The sequence below is a fragment of the Pan troglodytes genome, chromosome 22, assembly GCF_028858775.2.
Source record: "Pan troglodytes isolate AG18354 chromosome 22, NHGRI_mPanTro3-v2.0_pri, whole genome shotgun sequence".
In the NCBI taxonomy this organism is placed as follows: domain Eukaryota; kingdom Metazoa; phylum Chordata; class Mammalia; order Primates; family Hominidae; genus Pan; species Pan troglodytes.
In genome coordinates, this window is record NC_072420.2 from 43,052,747 (window position 1) to 43,078,590 (window position 25,844).

The 25,844-nt window shown below is 48.3% G+C and overlaps 1 protein-coding gene and 1 pseudogene across 6 annotated transcripts in view; one reads left to right on the top strand and one right to left on the bottom strand.

The window, feature by feature from the left end:
• The window catches only part of UBASH3A (ubiquitin associated and SH3 domain containing A), a 60,521-nt gene that overhangs the window by 14,740 nt on the left and 19,937 nt on the right, over positions 1-25,844 (top strand). The window contains exons 2-9 of one of the 6 annotated variants that reach the window (XM_016938576.3): positions 1,798-1,940; positions 4,194-4,247; positions 7,257-7,443; positions 10,763-10,961; positions 11,149-11,262; positions 14,139-14,308; positions 16,086-16,294; positions 24,377-24,500. In XM_016938576.3, the coding sequence (XP_016794065.2) occupies positions 1,798-1,940; positions 4,194-4,247; positions 7,257-7,443; positions 10,763-10,961; positions 11,149-11,262; positions 14,139-14,308; positions 16,086-16,294; positions 24,377-24,500 (1,200 nt within the window). The other 5 variants (XM_016938578.3, XM_009435791.4, XM_016938577.3 and 2 more) reach the window with 5 other exon arrangements.
• On the bottom strand, positions 15,186-15,284 carry LOC112206685 (U6 spliceosomal RNA; annotated as a pseudogene).

Consider the following 25,844-nt stretch of genomic DNA (forward strand, 5'->3'; position numbering starts at 1 on the left):
ATATCTGAACAGGAACTTCCCCAGAGAGGATATTCAAATGGGCAATAAGCCTGTGAAATGGTGCCCAATATCATTATCCCTCAGGGAAATACAAATGGGAACCACAGGGAGATACAACTACACACCACCCCCACCACAGAGTGGCTAAAATTAGGGACTGATAATATTAAGTGTGAATGAGGATATAGAGCTTTGTACAACTGCTTGGCAGTTCCTAATGGAGTTTCACGTGCTCTGTGATCCAACAGCCCCACTCCTAGATGCACACCTAATAGAAATGCATGCACAAGGCACTCAAAGACACATACAAGAACGTCCTCAGCAACATTAGTTACAATAGCAAAACAACTGAAAACTTCCTGAATGCATATCAACAGAGAAATGGATAAATGAATTATGTTATATTTATTTTATTTATTTATTTTTGAGCTGGAGTCTCACTCTGTCCCAGGCTGGAGTGCAGTGAGGCAATCTTTGCTCACTGCAACCTCCACCTCCTGGGTTCAAATGATTCTCCTGCCTCACCCTCCTGAGTAGCTGGGATTACAGGCATGCACCACCATGCCCGACTACTTTTTGTATTTTTTAGTAGAGACAGGGTTTCAACATGTTGGCCAGGCTGGTCTCGAACTCCTGACCTCAGGTGATCCACACCCCTTGGCCTCCCAAAGTCCCAAAGTGCTGGGATTACAGGCGTGAGCCACCACGCCTGGCTGGTATATTTATTAATCAAATACTACACAGCAATAACAGTGAACTAACTGTGGCTACAAGCAATAATGTGGATAAATTTTACAGGCATAATTTGAGGAAAAAGAAACTAGATATGATAGAGAATATGCTATATGGTTCTATTTACATGAGGCTCAACCACAGGCACAATTCATATACAAGTGATACAGCAGTTTACTTTCTGGGGCAGGGAGGAGATAACTGGAGGAGGCTGAGCTGGGGGCAGAGGTGCATCTGAGGTTCTGAGAATGTTCCAGAGCAGGCTATCTCCACCTTGGCACTAGTGAAATTTTGTTGGGGAGACTGTCCTGGGCACTGTGACATTCCCGGCCTCTACCCACTAGTGCCGGTACCACGATGTCCACCCCACCCACCACCACCCCCGCCTCATTTTGGAAACAAAAATGTCTCCAGACATTGCCAAATGTCCCCTTGGGTGGAGGAGGTACAAAATTCCCCTGGTTGCCCTGTTTGATTTTGGGTCGTGGGGGAATTAGGGGTGTGGGCTCATTTATGGAAATTCCTTGAGCTATATACATATGATTCATCAACTTTTCTGTACACATATAAAGCTTTTAAAGTTTTTAAAATAAAAAAAACAAGTCAATGAATGACTGAAAGAACCAGTAAGTTTTCCAGCAATCCGAGACAATAGACAGAGTGGGGTTTAATGTCTTGTTCACAGACAAGGAGACTGGGATCCAGGGTGGGTCAGGGCAGGGGGCCAGCAGGATCCAGGAGGGAACTCATTCCCTGACTTCTCCTCCACTTCCTTCCCCCATGCTCTCACGCATTCTTGCTCCCGAATACTAGCCAAGTCCCTATAGAGGCTGATCCCATGCAGGGGCTCGGTTGGACCTTTAGCCTCAAACCCCCGTGGTGGAAACAGTTAGGATTGGTGGACGCTGCACCCAGCATCCTGCAAACAGAATTCTGAAAACTGATATCTCATGCAAACAGGATATCAACTTTTGTCAGAAAGATCAAAAAGAGCTTGAGGTTTTTCTTCACAGCCTCAGCCTTGCCTCTCCCCCTCTTGTTTTATCTCCTCATTTCTGTGTGCAGGCGAGCTTCTTGGCCTACGGGCAGGAAGAGATGGCAGCGGGGGAGACGCAGCTCTACGCCAAGGTCTCCAACAAGCTCAAGGGCCGCAGCAGCCCCTCGCTCCTGGAGCCCCTCCTGGCCATGGGCTTCCCGGTGCACACCGCGTGAGTACTGCCCAGAGACCCCGGGGCCCAGCCAGTGAGGCCCAGCCAGTGAGCCAGACCCTGCTGCGGCCCCCGGCATGGAGCTGCAGGGGTGTAGGGTACGGCTTTCTGTCAAAGCAGTGCACCTTGCAGGGTAAGACACTGCCTCTTCACAGGGCCCTCTTCTGCTTTTCGTAAATGAGGTGACCTTGACCAAGCTTGTCCAACCCACGTGAGGCCCAGGACAGCTTTGGGCTTAAGCCATCATCCCACCTCAGCCTCCTAAGGCTGCCCTGTTCAATTTGTGTTGGCTGCCCAACACAAATTGGTAAACTTTCTTAAAATATTATGAGATTTTTTTTTTTTAGCTCATTAGCTATTATTAGTGTTAGCGTATTTTATGTGTGGCCCAGGGAGGCACAAGAATACCCCTGATATTCTTGACCTTTTAAAGACCAGCTCGGCTGGCTGACTGGGGGACCCTGACATTTGTGAAAATCAGAAGCCATGTATTACTCCGGGTGCCCCATTTTGGGGGTTTGGAGGAGATTGGGGCCTGGTTGTAATCTCTTTGTGTGGAGCTCAGTGACTCTGAAGGTGGCGTTTCAAGATATTCAAACTCTAACGTGAAAGGCCCCAAAGGCTGCCGAGTCTCTAACACTGGGACCAACTGTCAGCAGGGCTGTGCTTCCACGCTGCCCGGGGAAAGTCACTTGTCCTCAGAGACAATCCCTTGAGTGTCTGATAATGAAACAAATGGGTAGAAAACTTCAGACACAGTGTGAGCGCGACCCTGCTTACCCAAGGGAAAGGCCTGCATGTGGAAGAGCTTAGCGTTCAGAGTTACCGCTCTCGGAGAGGGAGGACACGACACCAACATTGGGTTACAGCCTTCATGGCAAACCAGTGCCTTAAATCTGACCCATTCATTTTTTCACATGGAAAAATGTATCAGAAACACACTTTAAATCTGACCCATTCATTTTTTCACATGGAAAAATATATCAGAAACACACTTTAGGTAACTTTGGGTTGGGGAAGGAGCTAAACTTTCCTTCCACACTATAACAAAAGCTTGGCCAAATTGGGTGAAGTAACTCTGAAGCTAGACAAACCCATTTCTTCTCCCCAAATCAGGGCTTTGTCGTCACCGTTATGTTCAAGCTAAGCCAGGGGCCTTTGAATGGGGAGTGGGGTCAGGCATGTGCAGGGTGGCCACCGAGCACCGTCCAGGCATTACAGACAAGGCAGCTTTTGTCCACTGCTCGCCACCCAGTGCAGGCAGGACACTGGGCCCAGAGAGTGCATTAGTGGCGGAGGTGGGACCCGAACCAGCTCTCCATGCCTTTGAAGGAGTCTACGCTGGATTTTACTACTAAACCTATAGCATGGACTTCTACTCAAAATTCCTTCCAGTTTAAACATTAAGCACATGTTGGAGGAAGAGAAATGTGTGTTAATTTCCCCACACCAGAGCACCTCATAGTAAGGGCCCTGCACCAAGGCTGTCTTGTTCAAACCTCTCCAGGTGGCCACAGCCCCATCGGTACCCACCCAAATAGCAGCATTCGGCATCATGTGGTGGGTTCCTCATGGACGCCCGCTGTTTCCAGTCTGCATTCCTGATAAATTACCTTTGCTCTATTCCATTCTGTTTCATTTGGTCCAGTTCTGCCCAATTCAATGCAATGTACTTACGTCCCAGGTTACCATGATGAAAAAGACTCAGTCCTGTGTTCAGGGAGCTCTTGGTCTAGCAGGGGAGAGCCGTGGGTGCAAGGGGACTGTGTAAGCTGTGACAAGTGCCTGCCTGGCTGCTTTGGAAAGGGCTGTTTCCCAGCAGAGAGGTGTGGGAGGTGAGCCTGGGGATCAGGGTCGCTGATGCTGGGGTGAGGAAAGCGTGTGTCTGAGCCAGGGGCACGTTCCACAGGGTGGGTCCATTTGCTCTAGGCAGTGGGGAGGGGCAGGCCAGGGAGAGGAATTGCAGGAGCGGGCGGAGGTCAGGTACTCAGCACTGAGACCCCGTGCCAAGGGCTGAAGCGGGTAGCCAGGGAAGGACAGTGAGGGGGAGGTGTGAGCTGGTCAGCATTGTCCAAAACCACGATGGCAGCACTCAGGGGACAGGCGCTGGAACTTCCAGCTGGAAGTTCAGCATCAGGCCCTCTTCAGAGCACCCCCCAAAGATCCTGGGTGTGCAAGGCTACACCCTGCCTCTCTGACCCTTTTCCCAAGAATGAGCGACGTGACTCTGTGTCTGTGTCTGCTCTTCTGCAGGCTGAAAGCGTTGGCAGCCACGGGGAAGAAGACGGCGGAGGAGGCCTTGGCCTGGTGAGTGCAGCTGCTCCTGTAGACCCAGGGGCGTTTGGGCTGAATGCCCTGTGCCTAACGACTCCCTCCCACCAGGGCTGACGCCAGGAAGAGCCGGGCGCCTCTGGGTGGGATGGGGCCACTGCGGAAGTGAAACAAAATAACCTCTCTGCCTACCCATAGTGCACTGAGGGAGGGGCACAGGGCTTTGGTTAACCATGGAAAGAGAAAGAGAGAACTCTGAACAAGGCTTTCTTCACTTACAAACCTGATTCAATCCAATTTGACTGCCAAGAAGAACAGGTTCACGTGCTTTGTTGAGTAAATGGGGAAGACATGATTGTTGTGTTGTGATAAGCACGTAAATGAGGGTAATTGTTAGAATAAAGTAATTAGGTTAAAAATGGTAGCATTTGGGTTTTATATTAGTACTGCTAATATTCAACCTATTTGAGTAATTGAAGAGCAGGCTGGGATTTTGCATACTTGTGTTTGATTATGTCCTCCTCAACTGCCTACTACGATGGATAAGATTGAGATAGATAGGAGGATGTTTGTGTTTATTGATGGAAAGATTTGAGACATAATTGACATCTTTGCTGATAGAGACTAGCGGCCACCATGCTCTCGGGCTGCCTCTGAGGGGAAGGGAGTTTACTGGTGGTCACGAAGCCAGGTGTGTGGGTCTAAGGGTGCCAGGTGTGTGGGTCGGGTGAGGGCTCTGATTCGAGGTGACCTCACCAGGTACCAGCTGCGTGAGTGATTCTGCAAGCCACCCACTGCCACGGGCCTGTTCTCTGCTCTGGGGATGGAGAGGAGGGCCACCGTTTCTCTAAAACCCTCTCCCACCTGGATGTGCTGTGGGGAGTCCTTCATCCTCTGCCCTGAGACAGCCACGGGGAAAATCAAACAATAAAAACCAGGTCCCAGGAGGCTGGAGTGTCCTCCCCAAAGCAGGAGGGCAGATACTGATCCTGGGTCTCTGAACGTGCAGTGTTCCCAGTGGGATGCCCCCTCCTCCTCCAGAAAGTGTAGGCCACGGGCAAAATGGGCAACCCCTTCACAGAGTCCACTAAAGCCAGTTGCCAATTTTGGATCAGAAACAAGCCCACTGCTGTGAGGGGCATGGCCAGCACCTGCCCACTGCAACCCAGTCAATAAGACTAGGAACCCCACCAAAAAACAGGGAGGCAATGGGGTCCCCTAGACTGTCAAGAGCACCCCAACCTCTCACTAGTAACCAGGGAGGTGGTGCAAATTAAGATATCATTAGAGCAAACAAGGTAACTCCAAGTGTTCATGAGGGTGAGGGAAGCGGGGCCTCACACGTCACTGGTGTCACTGAGGAAGGCAGTGCTGGGTATCTGCCAACCTTGGCAACATGCACAGCCCACCAGCCTCCGTCGTGTGTCTAAGCAGATTCCCTGGAGAAATGCAAGGAGCCTAAAGAGACATGTACAAAGATCTTGATTGCAGGGTTATGAAATGGTTTTAAAATAAAATAATTTAGATGTTCATCAATGCGGGAATGAACAAGTGCAACATTGTATATTTATACATGAACTATTACACAGCCTTTAACAAATTCGCACTGACAAACTTCACTAGACATGTGTGTATCAACAGGGATTAATTGAAAAGACATGGTAGAGGAAAAATGCCAGTTGTAGAATAATTTGAATAACAGCTTATGATTTATGTAAAACAAGTGCTATCTATAAGTCCGTTACTTAAATTTCTGGGAGAAGACAAAGCAGCTTCACCCTCTGGGTGAACCCTGGAAAGGGGGAGGGTGGGAACCACGATGGAGAGGAGAGGTAACTTCTTCTGTGATTTTTATTGAAGAGAATGTGGTCTTGCGTAAGTTCTAGTGATTGAATACTACTTTCTAAATTGAAAATTATATCACAGGCACTTTGCTGAGTAATTAGAAATTCTTCCAAACCATGATTTCTAATGAATGCATGGTAAATAGATTTGCTATCAGTTATGGAGTTTTTCTTCTTTCTTCTAAATAACCCTAAATAACCTTCTAACTTTCTTCTAAGTAACCCTAAATAGATGTTTCATGTGCAAAGTTTTGCCTATACAGTACTTTGTGCTCTTTCCTCGGGAGAAATTTCTGGAAGTAGAATTATTAATGCAAAGAATGTGGGCATTTTAAGACTCTCGATACCTATTGGCAAATTGCTTCACATAAAAGTTGAAAGGTCTGTCCTTAAGTCCTGCTGCACCTTTTACACATTGAGCAGAACTTTTATCCTTTTTATTGAAAAAATGTTTGTGAACTTGACAGATGAGAAAAATGCCGTCTCAGAGCTATTTTATTTCCATTTTTATTGTTAGTGACAATGAACTCCTATGTTGGGTCATCCGTCATTTTTCCTTTAATTTAAAATAACTGTCTGCCTGAAATCCCAGCCAGTCAGGAGGCTGAGGCAGGAAAATTGCTTGAACTGGAGAGGTGGAGGTTGCAGTGAGCTGAGATTGTGCCACTGCACTCCAGCCTGGGTGACAGAGAAAGACTCCATCTCAAAAATAAAAAAAAATAAAATAAAATAACTGTTTGAATCTAAAGAAACGCAGCAGGTACCTAAATTTTGTCTAGGTTTTTGGTTTTGGTTTTTATATATAATTTGAAGTTTGAGGTAAAATACAAATGTGAGGTTTTTCCACAAAATTTTCCCACACCATCAAGGAGATGCTGGGCCCACGGATCATTGGAAGACCAGGTTTTAGGTCTTGCTGTCAACTTTCTTTCATTTTTTCTACCTTTGACTTTGGAATCAGACTAAGGTGGGTCTGAGAGCAGGACTTACACTGACCAGGTCTGTGCCACACACAGCTGTGCTGCAGTGCCTCCCACCAGTAGGATGGCTGTGACATTAATTTATGTCATGAGCATATATGATGTGTTCAGTGTGCCCTACAATTCTGCATTGCTGTCATTGTCATTCTGTTGTGTGTCCTCAAAGGGGAAAACCCTTTTTGTTGTGACGGTGGGTGACGCCGGCTTGCTCTCTGTTGCAGGCTGCATGATCATTGCAATGACCCTTCCCTAGACGACCCCATCCCCCAGGAGTATGCCCTTTTCCTCTGTCCAACGGGGCCCCTGCTGGAAAAACTTCAAGAGTTCTGGAGAGAGAGCAAGCGCCAGTGTGCAAAGAACAGAGCTCATGAGGTCTTCCCACACGTGACACTCTGTGACTTCTTCACGGTGAGTCAACCCAGTGTGCCTTCAATGCTCACGGCAGCTGGAGGCATTTTTCTGTGCTAACCAGGCCATGATGGGACAAAGTTGACTTATTTAAATGGGATAGTCCAGAACTGCATCATTAGCTGGCACCTTCACATGAGCTGTCCTTTATTTTCCTCTTTGCCTTCATCTGGTCAACTCCTGTTCATCCTTCAGAACCCAACTCATTTATCCTCTCCCCTTTTTGAGTCTTCTCCAGCTCCCCAGGCAAAAGGAGTTGCTGCCCATTTTCTTGTTCATGTGTCTAGTGGCACTTTTGTATCATATGGGCCATGTGTCTGGTGCAGCACCGCATCCCTCACCAGACCGAGTCCCTCAAGGGAAGGCAGATGCCTCACTCATCTTTGCACCCCCAGAAACTAGCACAGCCCCTAAAACAGAGTTTGTGTTTCCAAAATGTGTGGTAAGTCAACTTAAGGACGGGTGATTGTTGGCTACCCCCAAATGCAGAACTTTTCCCTGTCTCAGGGACCAGCCGTCTGATTCAGAAAAAAAATGGCCCAGTGGGTAGCTCCACAGCAAAACACAATGGCCCAGCGGGCAGCTCTACAGGGGCACCGGGAAGACAAGAAGAATGTGGGAGCTGCTCAGGAGAAAAGAAGGAGAAGGGAGAGACAGACAGCCACTGCTCTACTCAGCTCCGCCAGAGGGGCTTAAGGAAGGGCACACCCACTTCCGCTACCGTGGCCTGGCCCCAACTCTGCTGTTGGCAAACTGATTTGTTCCACCCATTTCAAGGAATTCCATCAGGGCCCAAGGAACCCTCCATTCCAACACCAGGCCCCTCGGTGCTTGATGGAAAGGAGGAATGCAAACCTCTGAAGGGAAAAGATTTCTGGAAGATGTCCCAGGAGAAGCGGTACCTTCCAAAGCCTCCAACCACCACCCCAGATTGCCCGAGACTTGCAGGGATCCCCGGAGCACAAGACTAAACCTGGAAAAGCCCCAGAAAAATCGAGAGAGTTTTCCCCCTACATCGACATCAATGGTACTTGTGACAAGCTGACTCCCTTCTGGCTCACCCTCTGGAGCCAACGGGGAAAGGCAGGGCAGCCCAAGCCATGTGACACAGCTCAGAAATCAGAGCAGGCCTTGGCCCCCCGCTCTTTCCCCAGCCCACTGAGGCGCAAGCACACACACACACACAGATAGACACAGAGACAAACACATAGCTCACACACATAGACACACACAGATTGACACAGAGACTTACACATGCACACAGATACACACACATACATGCATACAGACATACATAGATATAGACACACAGACACACACAGACATGGAGACATACACACGGCACACACAGATACACACACATACATGCATACAGACACACACAGAGACACACAGATACACACAGACACACACAGATAGACACAGAGACGTACACACAGCACACACAGATACACACACATACCTGCATACAGACATACATAGATATAGACACACAGACACATACATATATACATGCATACATGGATACAGACATACACAGACACACACAGATAGACACACATACACACTACATGTACATAGGTACACATGCAAACAGATACACACAGATATACACACACAGGAATACACAGATACATGCACATAGACACACACAGACACACACAGAGACACACATTAGATAGACACACATGCACAAACACAGACATGCACATACATGCACATACATAGACACATGCACACATACAGACACACACATAAGCACCACATACACACATATGCACACAGATACACACATGCATACACACAGACACACATATAGGCATACGCAGACACACATAGACATACGCATATGCAGACACACACACAGACACACACACATATAGACATATGCAGACACAAACACACTCACACACCTCCCTCTGTCGTTAGCTCCTCCCAGTCCCCCACCCCAGGTCTGGCCTGGCCGTGGTTAGTGGAGCTTCCCTCACAGGCAGAAGAGTGTAATGGAGACTCACTGTGTACCTTGATGCTGTAAAATGAAAACACTAATCTTCCGAAGTGTGATATTGATCACAGCTACACTTATAACATGACTATTCTTGAAAATTACATATCTGAGGCCAAGAAACACAATGTGAGACGGATTCAGGAATGGACACGCGTTCACTGGGTGGTTTTGTGTTGAGTGCCGTTGAGGGCTGCAGAGAAAACAGACAGGGAGGAACGTCAGGCCGGCCTGTCCACGGGGAGACGGAAGCTGCATTAAACACTGTGATCTGGCCTCATACTTGGGCTTGTTAAGAAGCACTGGGAGAAATTCCGAGGGCAGCCCGGTGCTGGAAAGAGAAGGGATCAGGCCAACTCCCGCCAGGAGGATGTGGTGTCTGGGTTTCCCCTGTGGTCCGATGTGGCCAATAGCACTGGGAAGGTCTTCAAGCCCAAGGAGCAGCCTCCCCAGGGCGGTAGGCAACACCGAGCCCAGATGTCAGGAGAGGCTGCGTCTGGCTGGAGGATGGGGGTGGGAGCCCCACGGGCAAGGCTGTCGGGCCAGCACCTGTCGGGCTCCATGGGCCTGAGGGATTCTCCAGGTGACAGAGAGCCTGCAGCCTCAGGGGTGGGAGCTGCATCAGAAAGAGGGTCCTGCAGCCACTCAGGGGGCATCAGGGAGGCCGGGCCAGGGGCTGTGCAGGCTCAGGTCCTCCAGGGAGCAGACCCCAAGGCAGAATTCCCAGTGCAGGAGACGCACAGGGGAGAGACTGCTGGTGAAGGCAAAAGAGGAGGAGAGGGTTGGAGGCAGGCAGAGCCTCAGTACCTTAGAGGAGTCCCTGTGGAACCCGACTCAGTGCTCAGCCGTGGACGAGAGGGCGGCCCCGCAGCTGGAAGTGCAGCTGAGTCCCCCTCACTACAGGCTCTGAGCAGTGCCTGGGCAGCCTTGGAGCCTGCTAGAAACGTCCAGAAGCCAAATCATGCAAACCTGAGCAAAGCAGTGTGCCATGGGACTGAGGAAAGGGCCTAGCAGGTGATGAGCACGTGCCATGGAGGGAGGGGATGCAGTTCAACAACCAGGGGATTTCCAACCTGGGCACCTAAAGGAGACTCCAACCCGCAAAGAAACTTACCTGAAATATTTGAAAAAACCGAGGTCCAGGTATAGAACAAATCCATAACCCCAGACACAAAGGGACACGATAAATTATGTTACAGCACTTTAAACAGAAAAGAGTCTCACTTTAATTGCTGCCTGATTGTTATTAATTAAATTAATAGATGACTTCTGATGAGAGGTGTGGAAACACAGGCTCTGTCTCTGTCCCCTTAGTGTGAAGACCAGAAGGTGGAGTGCCTGTACGAGGCGCTGAAGAGAGCTGGAGACAGGCTCCTGGGCTCCTTCCCCACGGCCGTGCCCCTGGCTCTCCACTCCTCCATCAGCTACCTCGGCTTCTTCGTCAATGGCAGCCCCGCAGACGTCATCCGGGAATTCGCCATGACCTTCGCCACAGAAGCATCTCTCTTAGCAGGTGGGCAGCCCTGGCCAGTTGCAAACACAGGGCCGGATTCACAGTGAGTGAGCCCTCTGTGGCAGGGACTAGCCCCCGGCACATGGATGCAGTGGGTGGGTTCCAGGGGAGCAGAGCCCAGCAGCAATGGTGGGATGGCTGGGTGGGCTTTCTTCCGGGCTCAGTGGCTGCACCTGTCCTCACCCAGGCACTTCCGTTTCCCGCTTCTGGATTTTCAGCCAGGTGCCTGGACATGGCCCTAACCTGAGGCTGAGCAATTTAACTAGAGCCTCCTTCGTGAGCCACTACATCCTTCAAAAATGTAAGCCATTAGAAAGCTTCCAGACCAGCTTTGGTCTTCTCTTTAGGCGGGAATAGCCTTGTTCTCATTATGTGGTTTTTAAAATGCTTAGCTATATGCCAACAGCCTGGGAAAGTGCCCCAGAAGGGTGTGCCAAGCATCAAGCCTGAGTGGGTGACTGTGACGGGGTTGGAGGCTGGTGCACACAGGGAGTCAGGGCCTCCCCACCCCAGCCTTGAGTGGGAGACACACAAGTCCTACGTGACTTATTTCTGTATTTTCAGTATGAGCTTAGTGCTCTCTCCTTGGCCTCTCCGGGGAAAGATTATTTAGACTCATATTGAGAATCATCAAAATTCCCTTCTCTCCAAACACCAGCCCTGGCCTGGAGACCAAGGCTACCATTGGGGTTTAGTGGAAAGGATTGTGGACTTGACGTCAGAAGATGTGATTTTTTTCTGTGTCCCTGATGAGTGGCATGCCCTTAATCAAGTCATGTCCACTCTCTCTGTCTCTTTTTCTTTCTCTACAAAACAATGAGGGCTCTCACTCTTCAAGAACAATGTTGCCTGAGTCTGTGGCCCATCCCACCATAGTTCCCGGGACACAGAAGGCACTCAGTATTGCTGAGATTTGCCGACTCTAAAATCTGACGAGGCTGCAGTGCCTTGGTGGGAGGGCTCCCCACTTTCTCTCTCTGGGAGTGTGTCTGTCTGTGCTCAGACATATATGAAGCACAGATCCTGGCCTGTAAATCCATCCCTGAATCCTGGGCTTCCACTTGGATGGCAGCTTGTGAGTCTGGAGATCGAATCTGCTGAATAATTAGAAAGTCCCCCCCGGTCTTTGTGGATTAGTATCCTTTATCAAATGATGGCTCTTTCACTCCCAGGCCCTCCCCCAGTGAACCTCATTGGCAGCATCTTAAAAACAGGAAGACTGAGGCTGCAAAGGGTGAAGGGCCTGCCCAAGGTCCTGTGGTGTGTAGAGCGGTGTCCCCTAAAAATGGATGTCCACCAGGAACTTCGGAATGTGACCTCACTTGGGAATAGGGCCTGTGCAGATGCGATTGGTTGGGAGGAGTTCACACTGGAGTAGGGTGGGTTCCCGTAGGTGTAGAGGCCGCACAGAGACACAGAGAAGCCACACAGAGAAGTGATGTAGCCACAAGCCAAGGGATGCCTGGGGCCACCAGAAACTGGAAGAAGCCAGGAAGGACTCTTCCCGGGAGCTTTCAGGGAGAGCGCAGCCCTGCCAACACCTTGATTTTGAACCTCTAGTCTCCAGAAATGGGAGACAATACATTTCTGTTGTTTGAAACCAATCTAGTCCCCTAACCAGGCTGGCGGAGCAGGGACCTGAACCCACCTCTGTCCTGCTCCGTGCTGCCTGGGTTCATGCTGGGCAGCCCCACTTCCTGTGGGAGCCAGCGTTGACCTCACATCCATGCCCCGACCCTGAGCAGGCTGTGTCCTGCCCTTCCATGGCCCATGCTCTCAGCCTGACACCGAGGGGGTGGAGGGGACTCTCTCAGTGATGAGTGACCACTCACTGCTCTGAAGTGGCCAAGGTCCCTTTTGGGGCAAATGCATGAGGCCCCCTTGCCCACGTTGGCCCTCCCCAGTGAAACATGCCCATAGGCACAGGTCTGCAGAGAGAAGGAAACGCAAGGGCCCGTTCAGAAGTCGGTGTGACTCACTCTGACGTCAGCAACCTGCAGTGGGTCTTTCCCAGGCCACACTCACTCACATGGCAAGGCAGTCCTCCCCGACTGCTAAAAACAAAAGTCAGAAAAGGAATTTCCCCGCCACCTACACACTCATGCTGCTCTGGGCTGCGCAGCCTCAGTGCCCCAGCTTTCCTAGAGACCGTGGGAGCGTCCCATTTGCCTCTAAAGGCTCACCTCTCACGTGGGAGACAGCAGTGAGCCCCAACTTTGGGGCTCCAGGGAAAGGCTTGCATCACCCTTGACCTTTTTTAGGGGGTGAGCAGATCCTGTTTGTAAGTGCCCTGCCGTGGAGTGGGGGCAGGGTACGTCTGTGCACCGACACGGCGTCTCTAGCAGGAAACTTTAGGTTAGGAGGCTGATTTCCCACTGCAGCCTTGGCGAGCAGGTGCTGCCATCCTCCAGCAGATGCTGCTGAAGCAGAAATTGGGCCAGGCCCAGAGGCTTGGTCAAGGTCACCCTGCAAAAGGGGGCACAGTGCAGCCTAAAACTAGGTCTATCCGACACCAAAGTTTGTGTTGTTCCCGTCAAGACACAGACCGCCTCCCTAGGACATAAAATACTTTGTGGCTCAACTGAAATCAGATCCTGGCGGCTTCGGTGATGCCAGCTGCTCTGCTCAGACTGACCTGAGAGCCCCTGGCAGGACCAGGGAGGGCTAGGGCCACAGGGGCAGAGGACACCCAAAAAGACCTGAGACTCAGCCACTCCCAGGACTTCCTGCTTCACCAAAACAAGGTGAACCTTAAAGACACTGTGTGTTTTATAGTTTGGTTGCCTAAAGAGTTTTCTTCTTGAAACTCTACAATTAAACAAAAAGCCGTTGAACTGGAGCTCGGGCCTGCAAGTCCAGGCCACTGGGTAACGTGCACACCCCGGGGAATGGAGTAGCCGTTTACTCTGTGCATCTGAATCGTGCGTTCGGGCAGCTAGCCTGCAAACCGATAGGCCCCCAAGACCCTGAACCCACATCTCCATATCCTCCTCTTTCCTACTTCCTGGAAAAATCTGCAGGGATCCAGCCATCTCCTTTATGATGTGAGTTCTGAGCAGGCCAAATGAGCTCTGAGTTCTGAGAGCCCTTGCCTTGTGGAAGAAGCATGGAGGTCGGAGGAAGGAGGCATTTAAGTAACGGTGCCCTGGCACCCTCTGTGTTTCCCTGATTTCACAGACTGCTCCGTGAAGCCTTGCACCAAGCAGCTGCATCTGACCTTGGCCCACAAGTTCTACCCCCACCACCAGAGGACACTGGAGCAGCTGGCCAGAGCCATCCCCCTGGGCCACAGCTGCCAGTGGACCGCAGCACTCTACTCCCGAGACATGCGCTTTGTGCACTACCAGGTGAGAGAGCTGAGCAGGGGCTCATAAGAAGCAGATAAATGGGCTGGGCTCGGTGGCTCACGCCTGTAATCCCAGCACTTTGGGAGGCCGAGGTGGGCGGATCATGAGGTCAGGAGATGGAGACCATCCTGGCTAACATGGTGAAACCTCGTCTCTACTAAAAATACAAAAAATTAGCCAGGCGCGGTGGCGGGCACCTGGAGTCCCAGCTACTCAGGAGGCTGAGGCAGGAGAATGGAGTGAACCCGGGAGGCGGAGCTTGCAGCGAGCAGAGATAGCATCACTGCACTCCAGCCTGGGCTACAGAACGAGACGTCTCAAAAAAAGAAGCAGATGAATGAACGGCCACTCACCTGACAGCACATACCCCCTGGAGCCCTCCAAGGGAGATATGTTAGTAGCAAGGAAAATTTCTATTGCTTCCCTAAAGCTATTCTCTTTCTTGTGCAATTTACAACCAGCATTCCTTTATATGTGAGTTAGAGTTGCACAGACAACAAAATAGAAGCATTTCCAATATTAGAAAAGGAAGCTGGGTGTGATGGCTCACACCTATAATCCCAGCACTTTGGGAGGCTGAGGCAGGTGGATCACTTGAGGTCAGGTGTTTGAGACCAGCCTGGGCAACAGGGCAAAACGCTGTCTCTACTAAAAATACAAAAAATTAGCTGGGCGTGATGGCATGAACCTGTAATCCCAGCTACTCGGGAGGCTGAGGCAGAAGAATCACTTGAACCTGGGAGGTGGAGGTTGCAGTGAGCAGAGATCGTACCGTTGCACTCCAGCCTGGGCAACAGATCGAGACTGGCAAAAAAAAAAAAAAAAAGACAGAAAGGAAAGGACTATTGTAAAGATCTATGAATACATGTTTTGCTTATTAATTCTTTTTTATTTATTTATTTTTTAAATGTAGGGGCCATGCTAATCTTCTCTGCAGCATTCCAATTTTAGTTATATGTGCTGCCAAAGTGAGCACAATTCACTTTAAAGAATGATTTGAGTGAAACCTCATTCTCGGACTTCCTGCCCATGAATCGATGGGTTTAGAAACGAAGTGTGTGATGCTCCTTTCAGACCCAGAGAGCACGTGTGAATGAATCCACCATGTTCTGTATCGTATGAGAAGGTGTCAATAACCTCACACTGAGGAAGGCGGATGTGAAAGTCTGCTTATGCCTTCAGATCTTTTGTAGACAAAAAAGTACCTAGATGGATGGATGATGGATAGATCCCAAAATGTATTTCTTTTTTTTTCTTTTTTTCTTTTTTTTTTTTTTGAGAGGGAGTCTCACCCTGTCACCCAGGGTAGAATGCAGTGGAGCAATCTGTGCCCACTGCAACCTTCGCCTCCCAGGTTGAAGTGATTCTCCTGCCTCAAGCTTCCCAAGTAGCTGGGACTACAGGCACCCGCCACCATGTCCGGCTAATTTTTGTTTTTTTAGTAGAGACGGGGTTTCACCATATTGGCCAGGCTGGTCTCAAACTCCTGACCTTGTGATCCACCCACCTCGGCGTTCCAAAGTGCTGGGATTACAGGCGTGAGCCACCGCGCCTGGCTCCAAAATGTATTTCTAAATCTATCCAAAGAATTCTATGCTGCGTTTCATTACATTCTGTGCTATATATTGCCAGACAAAGCTTTGGACGGAGTCTTGGAGACACAGAACACATTGGAGGGGCAGAAAGCAGGAGGTGGCAGGTGATAGGCCTCCTATTGCTGCCATTTTCCAATGTAAATCTTTGCTCGAGACGTGAAACCCCTTTGCCTCTTTTCTAGACCCTGAGAGCCCTATTCCAGTACAAACCCCAGAACGTGGATGAGCTGACGCTAAGTCCTGGTGACTACATCTTTGTGGACCCCACGCAGCAGGACGAAGCCAGCGAGGGCTGGGTGATTGGGATCTCACAGCGGACAGGCTGCCGGGGCTTCCTGCCGGAAAACTACACGGATCGAGCCAGTGAGTCTGACACGTGGGTGAAGCACAGGTGAGTGCTGCCTCTGGCTGCAGCCCCGTCATCTCTCTCTGAGTTACTGTGTGAGAGTGCCCACCTGTCAACAGTGTGCTTCTAGACCATTCCATTATTGGTAAAATTGCATTCTCTATGCTGGCAAAATTATTCCTGCAGGTACATAGTAAACATCTTGGTTCGTCCCCGGTTTTCTGATGATAACATTCAAAAAAGAATGAATTACTCTGCATTAGAGTAATTTGAGATGGTAATCCCCAAATTACTGCAAAATACTACTTCTTTATCACACACATAATAAATTATACTCAGAGGTCCTGAGCTTGGGTTTATTTATTCTTCTGCTCCATGTATGAAATGTAAAGTCCTAGGGTGTATTATTAGTTTTCTATGACTGTATAATAAATTACCACTAAAACAAAGTGCAATTATTATCTTATTGTATTTATGGGTTGAGAGTCAGAGTCCAGCTTCACTGGGTCCTCAGCTCGGGGTCTCAAGGCTGTAATCAAGGTGCCTGCCAGGGCTGGGCTCCCCGCTGAGGCTTCATACCCTCGCCTGAGCATACACAGTTGTTGGTGGGAGTGATTTCCTTGAAGCTGTAGGGCTCCTGGTGAGTTGCTTCTTCATCAGCTGAAGAATCTCTTAATTTTAGCGCCTTTAGCATCATCTGGTGAGGCTAAGGATTTTCAGAATCATCAGATACTTGTTCTTTTTTGTTCGATGTTCTTCCCTCAATTTATCTCTTTCCTCTCCCGCTTCACTATAAATAACATGAAGAAACCAGGTGATGCACTTAACACTTTGTTTGGAAATAGCCTTAGCTATGTGACCAACATCATCACTTACAAGTCCTGCTCTCCATGGACAATTTCATTAAATTCTCTGGCACACATGGGAAGGATCCTCCTTGCTCTGATTTCCTGGACACCTGTCACATTCCTTTCTGAGTTCTCCCCGGAGGATTCACCTTTAGCATCCCTATTTCCTCTAGCAGTCTGTTCATGGTGATTTGGGCTTTCTCTGCCGTGCTACTCAAAAGTCTCTTAGCCTCTACTCACTGCCAAGTCCCAAAGTTGTTTCCACGTTTTAAGTTCAGAAGGTTTCCAACTTACAATGGTTTGGCTTAGGATTTCATAATGGTACGAAAGTGATATGGGTTCAATAGAAACTGTACTTCAAGTGCCCATACAGTCATTCTGTGCTACACTTTCAATCCAACATTCAACGAATTACATGAGATACTCAACACTTGATTATAAAATCGGCTTTGTGTTAGATTATTCCGCCCCATCATAGGCTACTGTAAGTGTTCTGAGCGTGTTTAAGGTAAGCTAGGCCAAGCTGTGATGTTCAGTAGGTTAGGTGCATTAAATGCATTTTCAATTTATGATGGGTTTGTTGGAACATAATCCCATCTGAAGTTGAAGAGCATCCCCTGTTTGTTAGAACAGCACCCCATTCCTGATATCAAATTTAGTAAAAGTTTAACCAGAGATGCAGAACCAGTCAGTTTCATACAATATATAATACATATAAGTATATGTACAGTTGTCCCTTGCTATCTGCAAGGGATTGGTTCCAGGACCCCCACAGATACCCAAATCTTCATGTTCTCAAGTCCCCGATATAAAATGCTGTAGTATTTACATGCAACTTATGCACATCACCCTGTATCCTTTAAATCATCTCTAGATTACTTGTGATACGTAATACAATATAAATACTATGCAAATAGTTGTTATATGGTATTGTTTTTTATTTGTATTTTTTAAATTGTATTGCTATTTTTTAATTGATTAATCTTTTGAATATTTTCGGCCTGCAGTTGGTTGAATCCACAAATGCAGAACCTCCAGATACAAAGGGCTGACTGTACATACATAGTATTTTATATTATATACACATGTATCACACACATATATATATGGAAAGGTATATATGTATACACACATCTATATTGATTTACTACAATGAATTGCCTTATGGAATTACTGGGGCTAGCTAAGCAAGGGCAGACAGGCAGGAAGGGAGGATCCTACTCAGGCTGAAAGCCCATGGGCAAGCTGAAGCTTGATGTCCACATGTGGCAGTTGGAAGGACCACCCGGGTGATGGGAGAGCAGTCACAGACACAGCTGCTATTGAAGTCTCTGAGTGTGAGGAAATCCTAAGTTTTTTAAAAAATGCCTTCCAACTGCATAAGTCAGGCCTGCTCAGAATAACCTTGCTTTTGATTAATTTAAGTTCAGCTGATTAGGGGTTCTAGTCGCATTTGTAAAATCTCCTTCCAGCAGCACCTAGACTAGCATTTGATGGGATGGCTAGGAAGGCTGTGTGTGATGCTTAGGATGGCTACTGCCTCCCTTCCATCCTCCAGCTCTCATGAGAATGCCTCTTGTAGCCCACCCTGATCAGACATGTGCTAAAAAGGAAGTCTAGGAACTGTCATTCAGTCTGGCCAAGTTGCCACACAATAAAGCCATTGCAAAGTATTAAGGTGGCTCTTGTGAGCTTTTTTACTCTCTTCTCCCAGGTTCCAGGAGAGTGGAGAGAGCAGGCAGAGGTCAGAGTACCCATGGTGAAAAAAGAGAAAAGCTGCTCAGCCTCACGGTGTGCATGTTGGGGTGGAGCTCTTGCAGGTGTCAAGACTGATGGTTGGAACAACTGAATGATGAGAGTGGGAGGAGAAGGGCAGAAATACACAGAAAAACCCTATGTTGTGGTTCTGGGCTTCCTGGCACCTTCAGAGCTGTGTGGCTGGGGAAGAGAGCCTGGAAAAACACCATCGTGGCCATCCCTCTGTCTCCAGGCAGGAGGTCTTAAAACCATTTTATATTTCACTCATTTGTTTAATTCTCTCCTAAAATGCTCCACAGCTTCTCTAGGGTTCCCCCCACCACCCTGACAAATAAATAAATCATTAAGTGAACACAGATGTATCAGCATCTACTCAATCTACAGATTTTCAGATCTGTGCTGGACATTTGCTGTGGACTTCTATTTCCAGCATCTATACATCCAGGGAATTATTTTCTGTACCCTTCCTAATGAGGTTCATGCACATGGCAAAACTATGAAAATTGTGACATTTTATTTGAGTAGTCATTAAAAGCTACTTAAAAATTGTCAGAGGCTATATGGATAAGCCTCTGTGTGGATAAGACTAGCATTTTCAGTAAATTAAGAAAGAACATATTTTGAAGAGCTGAAATAAATGATTGCATATTGGTCATTTTTATCAAACCCCCCAAAAAAGAAAAGAAAAGATGGTTTAATAGTACCTGATAGAAGCTCTTGGTGAAATGATTAGAATTTGCAAGAAATAGTAGTAAAAATAATGGAAGTATTGTCTGAAATATTTATAAAAGATTTGGTGACTATGGCTGATTTCTTTAAGTATTATATTTCTTTTTGCTAATTATTCATACACTGAGATTTGTATAACAAGCCAGGGACAGTACCTATGTCCCTGGGCTCCCCCACTAAACATAATAGCCACTTGACATTCAAGGAGAACAGATTCCAGCCAAAGCCCCACAGCTGTGCATACATGACTTCCATATCATCTTCTCTTGCGGCCATTTAACTTCTTACCCTAATGAATAAGAACTTAGGACCACAAAATGCAAATCTGGGATGAAAAATGCAGCCGTAGTCACATGTCTTTATTTATTGATGTGTTGACTCCTAATCCACTTAAATCTTATTTAAGGCAGCTTAAGAGATGTCCAATAGCTTTGCACACTAACATCACCCCCTGTGCCTGGCTCTGTGCCATGCATTTCCCTTATTAACTGATTTACTTCTCCAATACCCCCTGGATAGGCACTTTTATTGCTCCATTTTATAGTTGATGAAACTGAGACACAAAGAGATCAACTCAGTTGCCTGTGTTCACACAGCAAGTGAGCAGAGGAAGCCGGATTCCAGTCTTATACCTAATCCCACGCTTGGGCTTTCAACTATGACCTCAACTGCCTATAGAAGAGATCATTAAAATTTAAAAATAAGTCCATAAAATAAATTATGACACATCCATACAATAAAATATTTGCAGCTTTAAAATAATTTAAAGGGAGAATTTTATATATTGATTTGAAAAAATATGCAAGATTTATTGATAAATGAAAAAAATAAGTTGCAGAATGATGTGTATGGCATGATATACTTGTGGGGGAAGGGGAGAGAAACACATAACTGTCTGTAAATACATGTGCACAATAAGTATTTCTATACATGTGTATGCCTAAAGGTTCCCTGGAAGGGAGAGTGTCTAGAAACTTCTAACCATGGTTACTGGTGGGTGTTGGGAGTGGGAGCCAGGGGAATGGAACAGAAATGGGAGGGAGTCTTTTCAAACATGACCATTTCATAATGTTTAAATGTATGAAGTATATAAATGCATTACTTACTCAAAACATAAATTAATCCATTTTAAATTTCAAGAAGAGAATGTAAGAAAGCTGGGTCAAAGGGAGAGTAAAGCTAGACAAAGCTAGGAAAAGCTAGACAAAGCCAGGTCTGAGGTTTGTCCATACCATGGCGTGCGCTGTGAGCTCCCAGCTCCGAGCTTTCCCACATCCAGTGAGAAAACAGACACACATTCAACCAACAGTCATGGCCATCCCAGATGCGTGCAGACCAGCGGTTCAGGAGAAACACAATTTGCTGACATAGACATGTCCGTGGGTCCAGGGGCCACATCAAAATCACAGGATGTGGGTGCCACAGGGGATTGTAGAGATAACCAAAGGCAGCTCCCCTGCTTGAGAGGTGAGAAGACTCGGGCCCAGGAGGCCGGGTGACGTTGTGCAATCAAGGAAGCTCTTGCTTTCTTGCAAGCTCAGTTCACCACCTGATCCAATCAACAGTTTAAGGAATAGAGAGGAGATGCTGGCTATGCCCTAACTAACCATCTCAATTTCAGGAGGGTTGGGGCTCCCCTGTGGCCCCGCATCATTTAGCATGTCCTTCGCTCTCCGCCCGGGATGGGAGAGTTTCACGGTCACAGAGGAACCACAAAGACTCTGCAGAAGATGAGTCAGCGGCTATGATACTTTTCACTTCACAATTAATACATCAGACACCTGCCATCAACATAACCATTCCAGCTTTTATGCCTGACATTTCTGGGACTATTCTTTCCAGAGGAACTTTCTCTTGAGAAGTAATCAGTATTAATGAAAATTGCAATGAAAGGAAAGAGAAATAAGCACTGGGCTAGGTGCTGTGGGTTGTCTGATTGGTCCTGTTTTGGAAGCACCCTCATTGTGGCTGGGGGAGCAGCAAGACACCCTGACAAGCTGTGATCTGTGCTTATGGGCCAGTGAGGCAGATGACGGGAGCTGTTGGACTCCACTGTGCTGGCTAAATCTTTTCAAACTGCTGAAAATCCTTATTAAACATCTAAAGCTTTCAAAATCGGAAAATGATCCTTGAATGTCTCCACACATCACTGACATATTCATTAGTGGAAAATGGGGTCAGACAGCAATGTCCAGAGGCCAGCTGACCCATGGACTGACAGATAGCTGTGCAGATGTTGAATAATTACTTCCTACGAGCCCTGGTCAGGACTCACACTTGCACGATCCAAGCAGCAGAACCACTGGCGTTAGAGTGCCTGGAAACAGACCTGCAGGCGCACCAGGAGGAATCCCCCTGCCCGCCACAGAGGGCACCTTTCCAGGTACGAGTCTGCAGCTCTGATGCAGAGTACTTGTCAATTAACACATCAGTCACCCATCACCACTATAATGACCCCAGCCTCAGCCTCCGTGCCAGACGGTGCAGGGATTCTTTGGACTTATCTACCGCAAAATCACACTGTGATGTTTGTCCATTGCTTTGAAGATCAGAAATGGCCTGGAGAGACTGGTGATGGAGGACCGTATTCACAAACCACAGCAGCTTCCAATCCTCTGTCCAGGAGAGCAGAGGGAGCACCCCTGCGGGACAAAGAACAGGGGGGCTTGAGTGTGAGGGCTCGGGAGAATAAGTGCCATCCCCCAGTCAAGATGAGGACGTTCCCAACACTGAAGACAGACACAGCAGATTACTTCAAAAACCTCAGTGCAAGTTTACAGCAAATATCTCAGACATAAGAAAGGTACAATTAAGGGCTAAACTGCATCCTGCCAACATTCATATGTGGAGGTCCTGACCCCTAACACCTCAGAATGTGACCTTATTTGGAGACAGGGTCTTTAAAGAGGTGACTAAGTTCAAATGAGGGCATTAGAGTGGTCCCTGATCCAATATGTCTGGTGTCCTTATAAGAAGAAATGAGGACAGACACACACAGAGGGACAGCCTGCAAGGACACGAGGAGAAGGTACCTGTCTACAAGCCAAGGAGAGAGGCCTCAAGAGAAACCAGCCTCAATGATGGCTTGCCCTCAGACTCGCAGCCTCCAGGACTATGAGGGCATCTGTGGCTGTCGTTGAAGCCGCTCAGCTGTGGGACTTTGTTATGGCCACCCCAGGAAATGAACACAGGGACGTAGTGATGCAACCCCCAGATGGCAGCTATGTCCTTTTAAGAACCAGGGAGAATTCAAACACGTCTGTTTCATGGTGTAAGTTACCGTCAAGAGGCTCTCTTAAGTTAAAGAGAAAAATGGAAATGTGAAAATGCTAAGCTCTTTTCTTTCTCCTTCTGTCACCCATGTTCACAGCATAATCTTGATCGTATTTCATTTGAAAGACTAGCAAAATGCACTCCGTTTCTCTCTGTAAACCTCACAGATGTCACCAGTTGATAGCAAAGCCCTACTGTCTGCAGAGCGAGCCGCAGGGAGGCTGTGGGTGCCCTCGCCTTGCCCTCAGGAAGGGGAAACCAACCAATATTTCCTGTGCTAATGTGGGGCTATGAATTGTGCCTCACTGCTCTGAGCATGTTAATTTGAAGAGGAAACTGTCGATTGTTCCAATGAGACTATCTATATTCCTGGTCTACTTAGGATCAACTCAAGTGTGCATTTCCTATCTATTAGCATCTGACAGCTTGAGAAGATGCAAAGTAAATTGGCCTGGACCTGCCATAGTTTATAGATGGAGACAGGGCAGGCAATAGTGTGAGAAGATCAGGTGCAACGCAGGTGCTGAGATGCAGAAGAACAGATGCCCTTCCTGGCTCTGGACGGGTCTCGGTGGAGGCGTGGGAGCTACTGCTGGTTTTATGAGAATGTGGGGACTTGAGACCTCTATGGGAGAAATGCAAACATTTGCAAATGGGCTGGATAAATAGAAACGTGCCCTGTGCATGGCTGAGAACAGTAAACTGTGGCGGTGTGTCAGTTCCTCCCAGAGTGGATCAAAGGGGATGGTGTATTAGTCAGGGTTCCCCACAGACAGAGACAGAGACAAAGACAGAGAGACAGAGAGTGACCGAGAGAGAAAGAGAGAGAGAGATCTAGTTGAAGGAATTGGTTCAAGACTGTGAGCCTGGCAAGTCCACAATTTGCAGGGCAGGCCGGCAGATGGGAGACCCTGGGAAGCGTTGAGGTTACAGCTCAAGTCCAAAGGTGGTCTGGAGGCAGGATTTCCCCTTCCTCATGGGACCCCAGTTCGTTTTCTCTTAAGGCCTTCAACTGGTTGGATGAGACCCACTCACAGTGATGTGTCGAGACATTCAAGGACCATTTTCTGATTTAAAAAGCTTTAAATGTTTTTAATAAAGACTTACAGCTATTTAAAAAGATTGAGCCAGCACCATGGAGTCCAACAGCCCCATCATCTGAAGGGTGGTCTCTGCTTTACTCAGCCTAGTGACTTAAATGTTAATCTCATTCTAAAAAAATACCTTCATAGTGACATCTAAAATAACATTTGACCCAATACCTGGGTACTGTGGCCTAGCCACGTTGACATGTAAAATTACCCATCATAGACGGTGATCATTGTAATAAAACAAACACATCATCCACACTTCCTGAGTCTTGAGCACTTTGCACACGCTACTTCATTTTGTGCTCATGGGAACCTTTCTGCTGAGGTTGTCCCGGACATTCTCAAGTACGTACATGACCAGATGCTGGGTCTCCATGGCAACAACATGGTCTCACTTCTGTTCAAGCCATGCTTTCCTTCCCCCGCAGGATGTACACCTTCAGTCTAGCCACAGACCTGAACTCCAGAAGGGATGGTGAAGCCAGCAGCAGATGCAGCGGGGAATTTCTTCCACAAACAGCAAGGAGTCTTAGCAGCTTACAGGCCTTGCAGGTAATAGAACATTCCCTTTTCTCTTTTAAGTAAACTAAGCAAAACTACACTTTGTATTAACTTCACGGTGGACGCAGCTTCGTAGGTGTAGATTTTGTTCCATAGACACATCCTCCCTGCCCCAGAGCGTGGTCAGCAAGGGGGCCTCCCAGGTCTGAGGGTGCCAGGGGGTCCTGCCCTGGTCTGTCTGCTCTGGGCAGACAGGGAGCCACCCCTTCATGGCAGAGTGCCCCACCTTGAGCTCCTCAAGGCAGCTTCAGTCATGGCACCAGGACACGGGGCAAGGAAGAGGCAGGCACACAGCACTGCCCTGAATCCCGAGTTCTCATCCCATTCCCTCATTCATGAACCAAGAGGCCCCCAAAACGTCAACTGCCCCGGTGCCTTGGCCCCTCATCTTTTGAGGCAAAACTCTCCATAACCTGGGGTTCAGCAGACTCAGGCCAGGGTCCAGGGCACAGCAGGGCACCCCGAGCCAGCCACCCTTATGGGGCACATCCAGGAGTGCAGGCTGCCAGGCAGGGACACCAAGGAGCAGGCAGCCCCTCCCTGAAGGCAAACAAGTGACATCACATCCCAGATCCCTGTCCTGTGATCTGAAGCTTCACACTCCTTACAGAGGAGCCCTCAGGAAGGGGCTGTACCTGCTGCTGGCCTTTGTCTGGTTGCCACAGTAGTGGAAATGCCTCTCTGTCCTTGTTCTTCCCAAATTCGTCCGCCTGTGCCCTGCCATGTGCCGCACACATTACTTTAGGATCTCTCATCCCTGCTATCCCCAATCGACACAGGAGGCGCTATTCCTGCCCCCTACCCATTTTACAGATCTGAAAACTGGGGCTCATGGAGGCTAGGAAGCTTGTCGGAGAGCACACAGACTCCTAACCACCCTCCCATCAGATTGTTGGAAGGATCACATGAGATGGGCCATCCAGTGCCCACCACGGCCAGGCCCCTGGTGCGGAGAAACTATTGTGCCCAGAGGGTGGGGTCACAGTAGCCTGGCTTATTCCCTAGTCCCCAGGGCCCAGCCTGGTGCCTGGTCCATAAATCTCCAGAACAACCAAAGAAAGGCTCTGCCGGGACTTGTCAGTGGCTCACTCTAAGGTCAACGCTCACCCTCTGTTACGGATTGAATTGTGTGCCTCCAAAATTCCTATCTCGAAGTCCTAACCCCCAGTCTCACTGAATGTGATTGTATTTGTAGACAAGGCCTTTAAAGAGGTATTTAAGGTTAAATGAGGCAACACAGGTGATGCAATCTGATCCAATCTGACTGCTGCCCTTATAAGAAGAGGGGATGAGGAAACAGACACACAAGAGGGATGGCCCTGTGAGGACACAGGG